General features: G+C 42.7%; 1 protein-coding gene and 2 non-coding genes across 3 annotated transcripts; all 3 read right to left on the bottom strand.

Annotated features, from left to right (window-relative positions):
- Positions 1 to 3,022: 3,022 nt before the first annotated feature.
- rps8a (ribosomal protein S8a) lies at positions 3,023 to 12,975 on the bottom strand. The gene is made up of 7 exons (XM_021614196.3): positions 12,836 to 12,975; positions 10,957 to 12,226; positions 10,032 to 10,138; positions 9,652 to 9,751; positions 8,890 to 9,065; positions 3,642 to 3,771; positions 3,023 to 3,178 (listed from the first exon to the last, which is right to left on the bottom strand). The coding sequence occupies exons 2-7, from the start codon at positions 10,958 to 10,960 to the stop codon at positions 3,069 to 3,071; spliced, it is 627 nt and encodes a 208-aa protein (XP_021469871.1). The 5' UTR covers positions 10,961 to 12,226; positions 12,836 to 12,975; the 3' UTR covers positions 3,023 to 3,068.
- On the bottom strand, positions 9,510 to 9,578 carry LOC118965661 (small nucleolar RNA SNORD38). The gene has a single exon (XR_005053039.1). It is a non-coding gene; the product is annotated as a small nucleolar RNA SNORD38 (small nucleolar RNA).
- On the bottom strand, positions 9,857 to 9,963 carry LOC118965662 (small nucleolar RNA SNORD46). The gene has a single exon (XR_005053040.1). It is a non-coding gene; the product is annotated as a small nucleolar RNA SNORD46 (small nucleolar RNA).
- Positions 12,976 to 14,422: the final 1,447 nt, after the last annotated feature.

A 14,422-nucleotide genomic window follows, 5' to 3' on the forward strand; every position in this document is an offset into this window, starting at 1 on the left:
AATGTTCCTTTCTCTACCATAAGCCGCCTCCAACGTGGTGTTTGAGAATTTGGCAGTACATCCAACCGGCCTCACAACCGCAGACCACGTGTATGAAGTCATGTAGGCAAGCTGTTTGCTGAGGTAAACTCTGTGAACAGAGTGCCCCGTGATGACAATGAGTTGACAGTATGGGCAGACATAAAATACGGACAACAAACACAATTAAATTTTATCGATGGCAATTTGATTGCACAAAAATATAGTGACAAAATATTTTTTGAAGGTACAGTATCTGTGACCAACAGATGCATAATCTGTATTCTCAGTCATGTGAAATCCATAGATTAGGGCCTAATGCATTTATATCAATTGACTGATTTCATTATATGATCTGTAACTCAGTAAAAATCAATGAAATTGTTACATGTTGCGTTTATATTTTTGTTTAGTATAGAAAAGTAAATTTCCTGAAGAAAATGGTGTTGCATGGATGTGCATTTCAAAATGTCCCCAATGTCTATGGCACCATTGTTGCCATTCAAATGCATTTGTAGCTCATTTAAAGTAAAAAAAACGCAATCACATTCTCAAGCAACCTAATTTGGGATCGTCTGAACATCAACATTGGTTTGGAGTTATTTGCTTAAAACACATTTTCTATATTTTGGCCTGTTTTTACCCATTGAATATTGGTATAGTTCAAAAAAGTATAAATGCCATCAGAAATATTTTCTCCAGCAACCCGAGTCGGGGCAGTCAGCTTAAATAATTTAAACTCTAGACGCGAACCAAAGAAATCTAAGAATGTGCAAGGAATCCAGATACATCTAAGAATATGTAAGGAATCCAGATACATCTAAGAATATGTAAGGAATCCAGATAAATCTATGAATGTGCAATGATTCCAGATAAATCTAAGAATGTGTAATGATTCCAGATAAATCTAAGAATGTCTAATGATTCCAGATAAATATAAGAATGTGTAATGATTCCAGATAAATCTAAGAATGTGTAATGATTCCAGATAAATCTAAGAATGTGTAATGACTCCAGATACATCTAAGAATATGTAAGGAATCCAGATAAATCTAAGAATGTCTAATGATTCCAGATACATCTAAGAATGTGTAATGATTCCAGATAAATCTAAGAATGTGTAATGATTCCAGATAAATCTAAGAATGTGTAATGATTCCAGATAAATCTAAGAATGTGTAATGATTCCAGATAAATCTAAGAATGTGTAATGACTCCAGATAAGTCTAAGAATGTGTAATGACTCCAGATAAATCTAAGAATGTGTAATGATTCCAGATAAATCTAAGAATGTGTAATGACTCCAGATAAGTCTAAGAATGTGTAATGACTCCAGATAAATCTAAGAATGTGTAATGATTCCAGATAAATCTAAGAATGTGTAATGACTCCAGATAAGTCTAAGAATGTGTAATGACTCCAGATAAATCTAAGAATGTGTAATGATTCCAGATAAATCTAAGAATGTGTAATGACTCCAGATAAATCTAAGAATATGTAATGACTCCAGATAAATCTAAGAATGTGTAATGACTCCAGATAAATCTAAGAATGTGTAATGATTCCAGATAAATCTAAGAATGTGTAATGACTCCAGATAAATCTAAGAATATGTAATGCTGCTCTGCCATTATCAATGTCATGTCCCCCATCCTTGACTTTTCCTAAATAGCAGTCGTTAGAATTTGAGTATCACAAGCAGTTTGTTATAAGAAGTTTGAGGATGTCACTTTTTCCCCCCTTATGCCCTTCACCAGTTGGCTGCCATCTGACAATGGCCCATCACTCCTCTTCAATGGCTGTGTGAAGTTACTGGATATTGGCAGGAACTGGAACACGCTGTCGTACACGTAGATCCAGAGCATCCCAAACATGCTCAAGGGGCAGGATTGGGGAGTAACGGATTGCATGTAATCTGTTACATGTACGGGACTACAAAAAACATTAACTGTAATCCATTACATTACCAGCAAAAATATTGTAATCAGATTACAGATTAGTTTAGAAAAGCTAGATGATTACATTTAAATTCAGAAAGGATGTTTGTGAAAATATTTGACACCTCTGTTTTCTCAATGATATTCAATTCAGTATTGACAAAAGGCGCAGGTTTAAGTTTGTTCCACCTGAGCGAGTCTGACCACCAATCAGAGACCACTATGATGACACACCAAATGACCACCAATCACAGACCACTATGACACACCAAATGACCACCAATCACAGACCACTAGGATGAACACCAAATCATGACCACCAATCAGAGACCACTATGACGACACGCCAAATGGGTTTGATGGATGACAACAGCTGCATAGTGCAAATCCCAGCCTATGGAATAAAAGTGGGGCCTTTATTGCTCAATCGAAATCATGTTGATAAAATAATCCATTGGCCTAATGGACACAAGCTAAAACTCACCTCTGATAGACTTAAAGGGGCAGTCTGTAGTTGCTACATCCATTTGACTTAAAAAGTATATTTACCAGTACCAGTCAAAAGTTTGGACACAACTACTCATCCCAGGGTTTCATTTTACTACAGAGTTTTGATTCTATGAAACACATAGGGAATTATGTAGTAACCAAAAAGCATTTAACAACTCAAAATATATTTTATTTGAGATTATTCATAGCCACTCTTTGCCTTGATGACAGTTTTGCACTCTTGGCATTCTCTCAACCAGCTTCACGAGGTAGTTACCTGAAATGCATTTCAATTAACAGGTGTGCCCTGTTAAAAGTTCATTTGTGGAATTTTCTTCCTTCTTAATGCGCTTGGGCCAATCATTTGTGTTGTGACAAGATAGGGGTGGTATACAGAAGATAGCCCTATTTGGTAAAAGACCAAGTCCATATTGTGGCAAGAACAGCTCAAATAAGCTGTTGACATGCAGTGTGGACAGAATGTTTAATTAACAGGTGGGAGTAAATTGGACAACGCTGGCACACTCAACGTGTCCTGTCCGGGTGTAGATGCATTTAAAAAGAAAATACCTTGAAGCTTGTGGGACATTTGTGTTTTTATTGACATGGTATTAAACAGCGGATCTATTTGCCCTTCTTGGCCTTGATCTTCCTCAGGTAGAACTCCAGCTCCTTGCCCTCCAAAATGTAGCCATCCACCCTGCCGCACTGGCCCGGCTTGGAGGCAATGCATGCTGGGAGAGAGAGAGAGAACAATTATTACCAAGTCAGAGAAGAAACACCCATTAGAAGTTAACAGAAGTCCCATCAGAAAATTGACATGGGATTTTGTCGCCGAGGATTCAGATGTCATGAATAAATTGACCATCACCGTTGTAATGCAGTGTTCCTCACATCTGTTACAAGCCCAGCACCACACAATTCAGCTGATGGAAGTTCGGTCAATAAGGTGTTAGTGCCGGGGAGGAACGATTCAGACATTTCTGACCAAGACTAAAAAGCATTATTAGATCCCCTCACGAGTGTTTCTGCACGTCTGGGAAACTAAGCCTGCATACGCCGAGTACCCGGATGAAAACCACAATAACTAGTAACTGGAGTATATGTATCAAGCATTTCAGACTAGGAGCGCTGATACAAAATCACCCTTGACCTTTAAAATCAGCACAGCGCTGCCCAGTAGAAACAGAGACTCACCGAGGAGTTTCCCCTGCATGAACTGTTCTTCCAGGAGAGGGCTGATCTTGCAGTTCTTCTTGCGCTCGTCAAACTTCTTCTGAATCTTCTTCGACCTCTTCTTGTTGATCACCTCTTCCTCCTCGGGAGTCTAAAAACAGGAAATAAAGACGTTAGGCGATTAATGACGGGCACCAATGGAACACTTGTACGATTTCAAGTATGTTGAGTCTGCACGAAAACATTTCACAGAACCGTTTATACCTGCAGTTGACCCCCGGCCTGCTAACACGGGGTAGCCTAGTGGTTAGAGTGTTGGACTAGTACCCGAAAGGTTGCAAGTTCAAACCCCTGAGCTGACAAGGTACAAATCTGTCGTTCTGCCCCTGAACAGGCAGTTAACCCCACTGTTCCCCGGTAGGCCGTCATTGACAATAAGAATTTGTTCTTAACTGACTTGCCTAGTTAAATAAAGGTGGGATTTGTCTACATAATTAAGTCTCCAGTATATTTAGTTTCACTCAGTTCCGGTAATAAAACCCAAGGTCATTCTGTAGCAGACATGGACAACGGCATCTCCATCAAAATACCAGAGATTATAAACACATTGACATGCAACAAAATAACAAGGGATTAGTGTACTGGCTTTGGGACTCGGCTGTCAGCTAGTATCCGTTAGTGAAAGTAGTACTCTACATTAAGGCTTCTGTTGACAGGCGATAGTGGATACCGGCAGACGCTGTGGCCAAAAGCAGCACATTTAAGGAATTAGGTTGCCATTTGGGACAATATAGTAACAGAACATTCATTTTAACTAAGATGACAGTACATAAGGAAATCAGTCAATTTAAATAATTTCATTCGGCCCTAATCTATGGATGTCACATGACTGGGAATACAGATCTGCATCTGTTGGTCACAGATACCTTAATAAAGAGGTAGGGTGTGGATCAGAACCAGTCAGTATCTGGTGTGACCATTTTCCTAATGCAGCACAACACATCTTCACACAGAGTTGATCAGGCTGTTGATTGTGGCTCGTGGAATATTGTCCCACTCCTCTTCAATGTCTGAAGTTGCAGAATATTGCCGGGAACGGTAACACGCTGTCGTACACATCGATCCAGAGCATCCCAAACATGCTCAATGGGTGACATGTCGGAGGTGATGGCGGCAGGAAAATGGCACGACAACGGGCCTCGGAAGAATGTCACGTTATCTGTGCATTCAAATTGCCGCCGATAAAATGCAATTGTGTCTGTGGCTTATGCCTGCCCATACCATAACCCCACCACGGGGAACTCTATTCACAACGGCGACATCAGCAAACCGCTCACCCACACAATACACGCTCGGCCAAGTAGTTGAAACTGGGATTGATCCGTAAATAGCACACGATGCCAGTCGAAGGTGAGCATTTACCCACTGAAACCCCGTATGATAGAGAAAAGAACATTAAATCCCCTGGTGGACATTCTTGCAGTCAGCAAGCTAATTGCACCCTCCCTCAACTGGAAACAAACTGTACATTTTATAGAACCATTTTATTGTCCCCAGCGCAAGGTGTACCTGTGTAATGATCATGCCGTTTGATATTCCACACCTGTCAGGTGTCAGATCTTGGTAAATGAGAAATGCTCACTAACAGGGATGTAAAGGATTGAACAAAATTGAGGGAAGGTATCTTTTATTTCAGCTCATTAACTTCTTTGGGGTACACCCCCTTCTCAATTTCCACCTAAAGACATACCCTAATCTAACTGCCCGTAGCTCAGGCCCAGAAGCAAGGATATGCATTTTCTTTGTATCATTTGAAAGGAAACTCTGAATGTTGTGGAAATTTGAATTGAAAGCAGGAGAATATAACAATAGATCAGGTAGAAGAAAATACAAGGAAATAAAAATATATGTTTTCTGTTTTTTTTATTGTTGCTGCATCATCTTTCAGCCAAACATACTGATAGGATGCTGGGGGTGGTTTGACCAAGAACAGCCAAACATACTGATAGGATGCTGGGGGTGGTTTGACCAAGAACAGCCAAACATACAGATAGGATGCTGGGGGTGGTTTGACCAAGAACAGCCAAACATACTGATAGGATGCTGGGGGTGGTTTGACCAAGAACAGCCAAACATACTGATAGGATGCTGTGGGTGGTTTGACCAAGAACAGCCAAACATACTGATAGGATGCTGTGGGTGGTTTGACCAAGAACAGCCAAACATACTGATAGGATGCTGGGGTGGTTTGACCAAGAACAGCCAAACATACTGATAGGATGCTGGGGGTGGTTTGACCAAGAACAGCCAAACATACAGATAGGATGCTGGGGGTGGTTTGACCAAGAACAGCCAAACATACTGATAGGATGCTGTGGGTGGTTTGACCAAGAACAGCCAAACATACTGATAGGATGCTGGGGGTGGTTTGACCAAGAACAGCCAAACATACTGATAGGATGCTGGGGTGGTTTGACCAAGAACAGCCAAACATACAGATAGGATGCTGAGGATGGTTTGACCAAGAACAGCCAAACATACAGATAGGATGCTGGGGGTGGTTTGAATGAAGAACATAAGATGGCAACAATAGCTGAGCAAAGTTTTAGACAGATAACTTCAACAATGAGCGAGCTACATGATATTGAGCGTGAAGTCACCCAGGTGTCCCACACAAATGTACCCAAAGTGGCCGAATTGGTACAGCGATACATTTGGAAGGAAAGTACTATATACAAAATACAGCTATTCCAACACACCCCAACAAAATATTTAAAAAATAATAAATAATAAAAACAAACAGGTAACTACGGCCCATAGCAGTTTACTCCTTCTGCTGTAAAGCAGAGGCTTACTGAACAGGTGGTGCAGGTGATGGGGCATTTCCTGTGACAAAGGGCACGTGATCAGTAGTCATTGGGCCAAAATAAGGCAATCAACGATAGACCGGTACTACCATTGGTGCGCAATGAGGTCATTGATTGGCTTCTTCAAATCGGTTCGTTCAATACGCCCCAGGAAAAGAACCATTTTTTTATTTTATTTTTTTATTTCACCTTTATTTAACCAGGTAGGCTAGTTGAGAACAAGTTCTCATTTGCAACTGCGACCTGGCCAAGATAAGGCATAGCAGTGTGAACAGACAACACAGAGTTACACATGGAGTAAACAATTAACAAGTCAATAACACAGTAGAAAAAAGGGGAGTCTATATATACATTGTGTGCAAAAGGCATGAGAAGGTAGGCAAATAATTACAATTATGCAGATTAACACTGGAGTGATAAATGATCAGATGGTTATGTACAGGTAGAGATATTGGTGTGCAAAAGAGCAGAAAAATAAAAATAAATAAATAAAAAACAGTATGGGGATGAGGTAGGTGAAAATGGGTGGGCTATTTACCAATAGACTATGTACAGCTGCAGCGATCGGTTAGCTGCTCAGATAGCAGATGTTTGAAGTTGGTGAGGGAGATAAAAGTCTCCAACTTCAGCGATTTTTGCAATTTGTTCCAGTCACAGGCAGCAGAGAACTGGAACGAAAGGCGGCCAAATGACGTGTTGGCTTTAGGGATGATCAGTGAGATACACCTGCTGGAGCGCGTGCTACGGATGGGTGTTGCCATTGTAACCAGTGAACTGAGATAAGGCGGAGCTTTACCTAGCATGGACTTGTAGATGACCTGGAGCCAGTGGGTCTGGCGACGAATATGTAGCGAGGGCCAGCCGACTAGAGCATACAAGTCGCAGTGGTGGGTGGTATAAGGTGCTTTAGTGACAAAACGGATGGCACTGTGATAAACTGCATCCAGTTTGCTGAGTAGAGTGTTGGAAGCAATTTTGTAGATGACGTCGCCGAAGTCGAGGATCGGTAGGATAGTCAGTTTTACTAGGGTAAGTTTGGCGGCGTGAGTGAAGGAGGCTTTGTTGCGGAATAGAAAGCCGACTCTTGATTTGATTTTCGATTGGAGATGTTTGATATGGGTCTGGAAGGAGAGTTTAGAGTCTAGCCAGACACCTAGGTACTTATAGATGTCCACATGTTCAAGGTCGGAACCATCCAGGGTGGTGATGCTGGTCAGGCGTGCGGGTGCAGGCAGCGAACGGTTGAAAAGCATGCATTTGGTTTTACTAGCGTTTAAGAGCAGTTGGAGGCCACGGAAGGAGTGCTGTATGGCATTGAAGCTCGTTTGGAGGTTAGATAGCACAGTGTCCAAGGACGGGCCGGAAGTATATAGAATGGTGTCGTCTGCGTAGAGGTGGATCAGGGAATCGCCCGCAGCATGAGAAACATCATTGATATATACAGAGAAAAGAGTCGGCCCGAGAATTGAACCCTGTGGCACCCCCATAGAGACTGCCAGAGGACCGGACAGCATGCCCTCCGATTTGACACACTGAACTCTGTCTGCAAAGTAATTGGTGAACCAGGCAAGGCAGTCATCCGAAAAACCGAGGCTACTGAGTCTGCCGATAAGAATACGGTGATTGACAGAGTCGAAAGCCTTGGCAAGGTCTATGAAGACGGCTGCACAGTACTGTCTTTTATCGATGGCGGTTATGATATCGTTTAGTACCTTGAGCGTGGCTGAGGTACACCCGTGACCGGCTCGGAAACCAGATTGCACAGCGGAGAAGGTACGGTGGGATTCAAGATGGTTGTTAGTAACAACCAGAGGATTGCAACGAAACCAACCGTGACCGGATAAACGTTTGTTTAGTGTGTGTAATTACCACGAACGCTTCGTCCAAAGTTGAATGAGACGGAAATCACGACGCAAGCGGTTTACAAATGTTGTGTTAGGCTATAAAAATGGATGTTATCAAACAAAACGAACATTCACTGTGTAGTTAGGACACCTGGCATTGCCAACAGACAAAGATCTTCAAAGGTACGCAATTTATTTTGTTATTTCCAAGCTAATGCTTGGTTGGAAAATGCTAGTAATACTTGTGGCTGCGTGGCGCCGTCCTCAGAAAATAGCACGTTTGCTTTCGCAGTAAAGCCTTTATGAAATCTGACACAGCGGCTAGATTAATAAGATGTTCATCTTTTAAAATGGTGTAAAATACATTTACAAGAATGTTTAAAATAAACGATGTGTTTAGAATGTTGGCGCTCTGCAGTGACACCGCACGTTGGCCTGGTGGGACGTTAGCGTCTGAGGTTAAAACATGGAACCAACACTTTACACGTTGCAGTTATACACCTTCGTTCAATTTAAAACCGGTGCACTACATAGGAGCCATTTGGGACTTGTACGTACCAGCTTGGCTCCCTTCTTGCGTCCCAGAGGAGTGGCGAAGTGGGCCTCATACCACTGCCTGTAAGGCAGGCTGTCGACGAGAACGATGCAGTTCTTCACCAAGGTCTTGGTTCTCACCAACTCGTTGTTGGAGGCGTTGTACACCACATCAATGAGCCTGGTCTTACGAGTGCAGCCTGCAAAATGAACACAAGACCGCGTCAATATCAACATTCCCACCTGTGTGTAGTGGTAATATTACAGGGGTGATGAAACAGGGGTTCAAGCACAGTCTGTAGAAATAAACAGGCCCATGAGCGTTTTTAAGTAGCTTTAAAATGGCAAAATTTACACCAAACACAACGTGCTGGTCACGTTTCATGAACTGAAATATAATCCATATCATCCTCGCCCCAACCTTTAAGGTATCTGTATTCCCAGTTGTGTGAAATCGATCGATCAGGGCCTAATGAATTCATTTCAATTGACTGTTTATTTTTACTCAGTAAAATATTGGAAACTGTTACATGTTATGTTCAGTTTACATTATGGCCAAATGCACACATGTAGGTGGTAAATCAGGTGAAATTAATTGAGCTCTCAAAACACATTGCGTTTCATGAGTGAGTCTAGCTTTTGTCTTTCTCAGAGTCACAAATATCGTCACAAACATTCAGTAGCAGAACTGGACATGAATATCGTCATTGAAAGACTCACGACACCCTTACAGATTTAACTAGTGTGTACAGCTGACATCCATAGCAGAACCGTATGGAAACTTACACTCAGAGCCCCATGAGAAGTTACCCACGTCGACCCTCAGAGCGCGGTACTTCTTGTTGCCACCGCGGGTCCTCACCGTGTGAATACGGCGAGGTCCAATCTAGAAGAGAAGCAAGTTTTTTTTAGTGGAAACCAACTAAATCATGAATGATTGCATTATGTATAGGGATACCTGGTGGCCACAGGTGCCCAATTGTTTGGCATAGGTGTGTCAGTGTAACTATGACAGTCCGGGTCATTGGTAGGTCCTAAAACTTTAACCAAAACGGTCAAAACAGACCTACCTATGGTCAATTTGTAATCATCCACACCACAAACAATCAAACCTTATATTACTAGCTACTGTCCACAATACCGATACACGTGGTCAGCGTCTTCACCTTTGTGTTTGCAGGGGGGCGACCCAGTTCATACTTCCTCTTCTTGTGGTAGGGTTTGCGTTTGCCGCCGGTCTTGCGGCGTTTATGCCAGTTGTCCCTAGAGATACCTGGGCCACAGAAACAAGACACTAGTGAGAAAGATGCGAACTTTGCAACAAACAAAAAAACACTAAAGCCAAAGGAAGCCATTGTGCTTGCGAGTGTCAGTTCTCCAAGGTGGTTATCCGCACAGTAATCTCGGAAACCTAATCGTCATCATATTCACTCAAACACAAAGCTTCTCCGAATAGTGAACCACTACCTAGGTAGCGCTAGCACGTTAGCCTAAGCTAGCGTGATTCTGAGTAGCCATTGCCCAACATCAGCACAGTACTAATAAAGATTAACGTTATCCCGTTAAATCACTGAACATAGTCCTGTAGATACACATTTCTTCGTAAGCATGCAAAGATTTAGTCGATATATAGATTAATTAGTAAAAGAGGTACTAAATTGAGAATGTTTTTAAAAAATAAACTTATCCAGAGGCCTATCGCTAGCTTACAACTAAAATCCCTAGCTAACGAGGAAGACTTGGCAGCAAAATGTCTACCAAAACAACGCAACACAGCAATGTGTATTAGGTTTAAGGTACACCAAACTAGGTAACTACTAAAACAAGAGAGTGCAATTTGAGAACTATCTGCAAATGCTCACTTGCAAGTCAGCTAGACTAGCCCATGAGAGCAGCCATCTTGTAACATGACATCCTTTATAATAATTCAGTTAAAAACAATAATCTATGGTGATATTAGTGCAACTCAACAACATTCCAGTAAGATATTCAAATAAAAAGTAATCTGCCAAACCATTATAGTTATATTCCTGATGTAAAACAAGTGATGGACAAGGATTCTCTCAGCGACCGGAGGATGAAAACACGTACCCATTCTCAGGCGCCGGCTGGAAAGAGAACACGCAAAGGTTCATGGGGAAGTTTGAAGGTGTCAGATATCGCGAGACTGTACGATAACTCTAGAAATCCATGAGCGCAAACTGAAACATTGACTGCCGCCATCTGTGTGTGTGCACCACCCAGGATAAACTAGAAAGCCCCAAAACTATTACTGCAGAGATGTATACTTCGAGTACCAGTCAAAAGCTTGGACAAGCCTCAATCCAGAGTTTATTTAGACTATTTTCTACATTGTACAATAATAGGGAAGGCATCAAAACTATGAAATAACAGAATCATGTTGTAACCCCCCCAAAAAGTGCTAAATCAAAATATATTTTATATTTGAGATTCTTCAATGAAGCCACCCTTTACCTTGATGACAGCTTTGCACACACTCTGCATTCTCTCAACCACCTTAAATTAACCCTAATTATTTCTAAAACTAATAGCATTGTATTTTGGACAAATCATACACTAAACCTCAACTACATCTTGTAATAAATAATGTGGATATTTAGCAAGTAGAGATGACTAAACTGCTTGGAGTAACAAAGATTACTTATGTAACCATGGTTATGTGAGCTATATGGATCACTCCAATATATTGGTATCACTCCGCAGCGGAGGGATACATCCGACGTGAGGATTTACAGATTTACTCCAGTCTACACCTGTCACTGCTGGGGTCCACCCCTATAAATAGACCACATGGCCACGACCCACGTTCTCTACATTTTTGAGGCTCCTCTAGCACCGTAGAGGAGAAGCAGAGGCAGGGAAAGGGTGTGTCAGGGGTCCCGCCTTTCGTCTGGCGCCCCGAGCGCCTTGGTCCCTCAGTCACGTCCCTATGGCGGTGATGGTTGACAGGTTATTGTTCCACCGCACGCTGTGCCCCTCCCCACTGCCGTTCCTCAGCACGAGGCGAAGGGGCAGGAGGGGGACCCCACCGTCGTTTGGGTGCAGGTGTGTGACGACAGTCCGTCTGCCTTGGACCCAAGGCCTGAGGTGGCGGCATGAACCATCTCAGAGTCTCCCTACGAACCTCATCAGTCTGCTCCAGAACGTCATTAACCCCTGTGCCAAAAGGTCAGCACTGGGATGATGGGGAGAGTGGAAAATGTGCTCTGGAGAGCAGTTGGCAGACGGGATTGGGCCAGCCAGAGATGGCGCCGGGAGGTAACCACCTGCATCATAGCCCGCTCCCCTCTGCCCAGGCACGAGGTATGAAGAGCTCCAGGGGGGGATGCCACCATCACACCTGTCACAAAGAGAAGACACAATAAACTCAGCCAAGCCAGCGAGGCCACGGAGCAGAGGTACAACGCCCTGGGAGAGTTTGTCGTGACCCACTTGGAGGGATAGGATCTCAGTGAGGGATACATTACCCAGTACCTCTGCAAAAATGGGGATGACCCCTGTGGGAAAAACAGGCAAGACAAAACAGCAACCAGGTAATGGTTCTAATATGTGAGTTTTTTTACTTGTTTTTTTTTTAACGCCAACTCTAATATTACCTCGCTGGTTTCATATCCAGAAGTAAAAACAGCACCATATGATGGAGTAACTCTGTTAAGGAACTCCAAACGTAATGTCTCAATGTAGTGGAAGTCCACCACGACACTCTTACATTATGTATGTGAAAAAAAACAACTTTAGGGCAATTAGCAGATAACCCAACAGCATGTTAAGCAATTCACAACACAAGCCAGGATGCACACGGAGTCGTAGTGTAACGTCAACGAAACACATGCACAACAAAACCACGGACGGAAGATACAGATCAACCGCTCGTAGCTGAGTGCAGCACTCAAGAGGGGCTGCTGCAAACAGTCAGTGAGTATACGTCCACGCAAGATATTACACTTACCAAGCGAACTTCATAAAGTTTGAACCTCAAACCATACGGACGCCCGCTGAGAAAATGAGAGAACATGTTTCGCGGCCATGGGGTCTACATATAGGGGCGAACCCCAGCCGTGACACAGGTGTACGCGGGAATAAATCTGTAAATCCTCACGTCGGATGTATCCCTCCGCCGCGGAGTGATACCAATATATTGGAGCGATCCAACATAGTGAAACATAACCCTGTATTGTAAACTGTCATGGTCAAAACATATTGATACAACAGTAGCTAAAATATGAAGAAGTCTGTCCATAATAATGCGCCGCTCTGCCTTAATATCAACAAGGCAACAAAAAAATATAAAAAAAACACCTTATGGAACAGCGAGGACTGTGAAGCAAAACATACATAGGCACAGACACATGTATACACACACGATAACATACAAACACATATTTAGTACTGTAGATGTGGTAGTGGTGGAGTAGGGGCCTGAGGGCACACAGTGTGTTGTGAAATCTGTTAATGTATTGTAATGTTTTTAAAATTATATAAACTGCCTTAATTTTGCTGGACCCCAGGAAGAGTAGCTGCTGCCTTGGCAGGAACTAATGGGGATCCATAATAAACCCCAGGAAGAGTAGCTGCTGCCTTGACAGGAACTAATGGGGATCCATGATAAACCCCAGGAAGAGGAGCCGCTGCCTTGGCAGGAACTAATGGGGATCCATAATAAACCCCAGGAAGAGTAGCTGCTGCCTTGACAGGAACTAATGGGGATCCATAATAAACCCCAGGAAGAGTAGCTGCTGCCTTGGCAGGAACTAATGGGGATCCATAATAAACCCCAGGAAGAGTAGCTGCTGCCTTGACAGGAACTAATGGGGATCCATAATAAACCCCAGGAAGAGTAGCTGCTGCCTTGGATCCATAATACATACAAATGAGGTAGTCACCTGGAATGCATTTCAATTAGCAGGTGTGCCTTGTTAAAAGTTCATGTGTAATTCCTTTCCTTCTTAATGCGTTTGAGTCAATCAGTTGTGTTGTGACAAGATAGGGGTGGTATACAGAAGATAGCCCTATTTGGTAAAAGACCAAGTCCATATGATGGCAAGAACAGCTCAAATAAGCAGAGAAACGACAGTCCATAATTTCTTTAAGACACGAAGGTCAGTCAATATGGAACATTTCAATAACTTTGAACGTTTCTTCAAGTGCAGTCGCAAAACCCATCAAGCGCAATGATGAAACTGGTTTCTCATGAAGACCGCCACAGGAATGGAAGACCCAGAGTTACCTCTGCTGCGGAGGACAAGTTCATTAGAGTTACCTGTCTCTCATGAGGACCACCACATGAATGGAAGACCCAGAGTTACCTCTGCTGCAGAGGACAAGTTCATTAGAGTTAACTGGCTCTCATGAGGACCGCCACAGGAATGGAAGACCCAGAGTTACCTCTGCTACAGAGGACAAGTTCATTAGAGTTACCAGCCTCAGAAACTGCAGCCCAAATAACTGCTTCACAGAGTTTAAGTAACAGACTTATGACTGGTTCAAACATTGGAATATTCCCCATATTATGAAAAGTAAAACATCAGAAGTCATG

Source organism: Oncorhynchus mykiss, chromosome 8 (genome assembly GCF_057628025.1).
Source record: "Oncorhynchus mykiss isolate SJ-2025 chromosome 8, ASM5762802v1, whole genome shotgun sequence".
Lineage (NCBI taxonomy): Eukaryota > Metazoa > Chordata > Actinopteri > Salmoniformes > Salmonidae > Oncorhynchus > Oncorhynchus mykiss.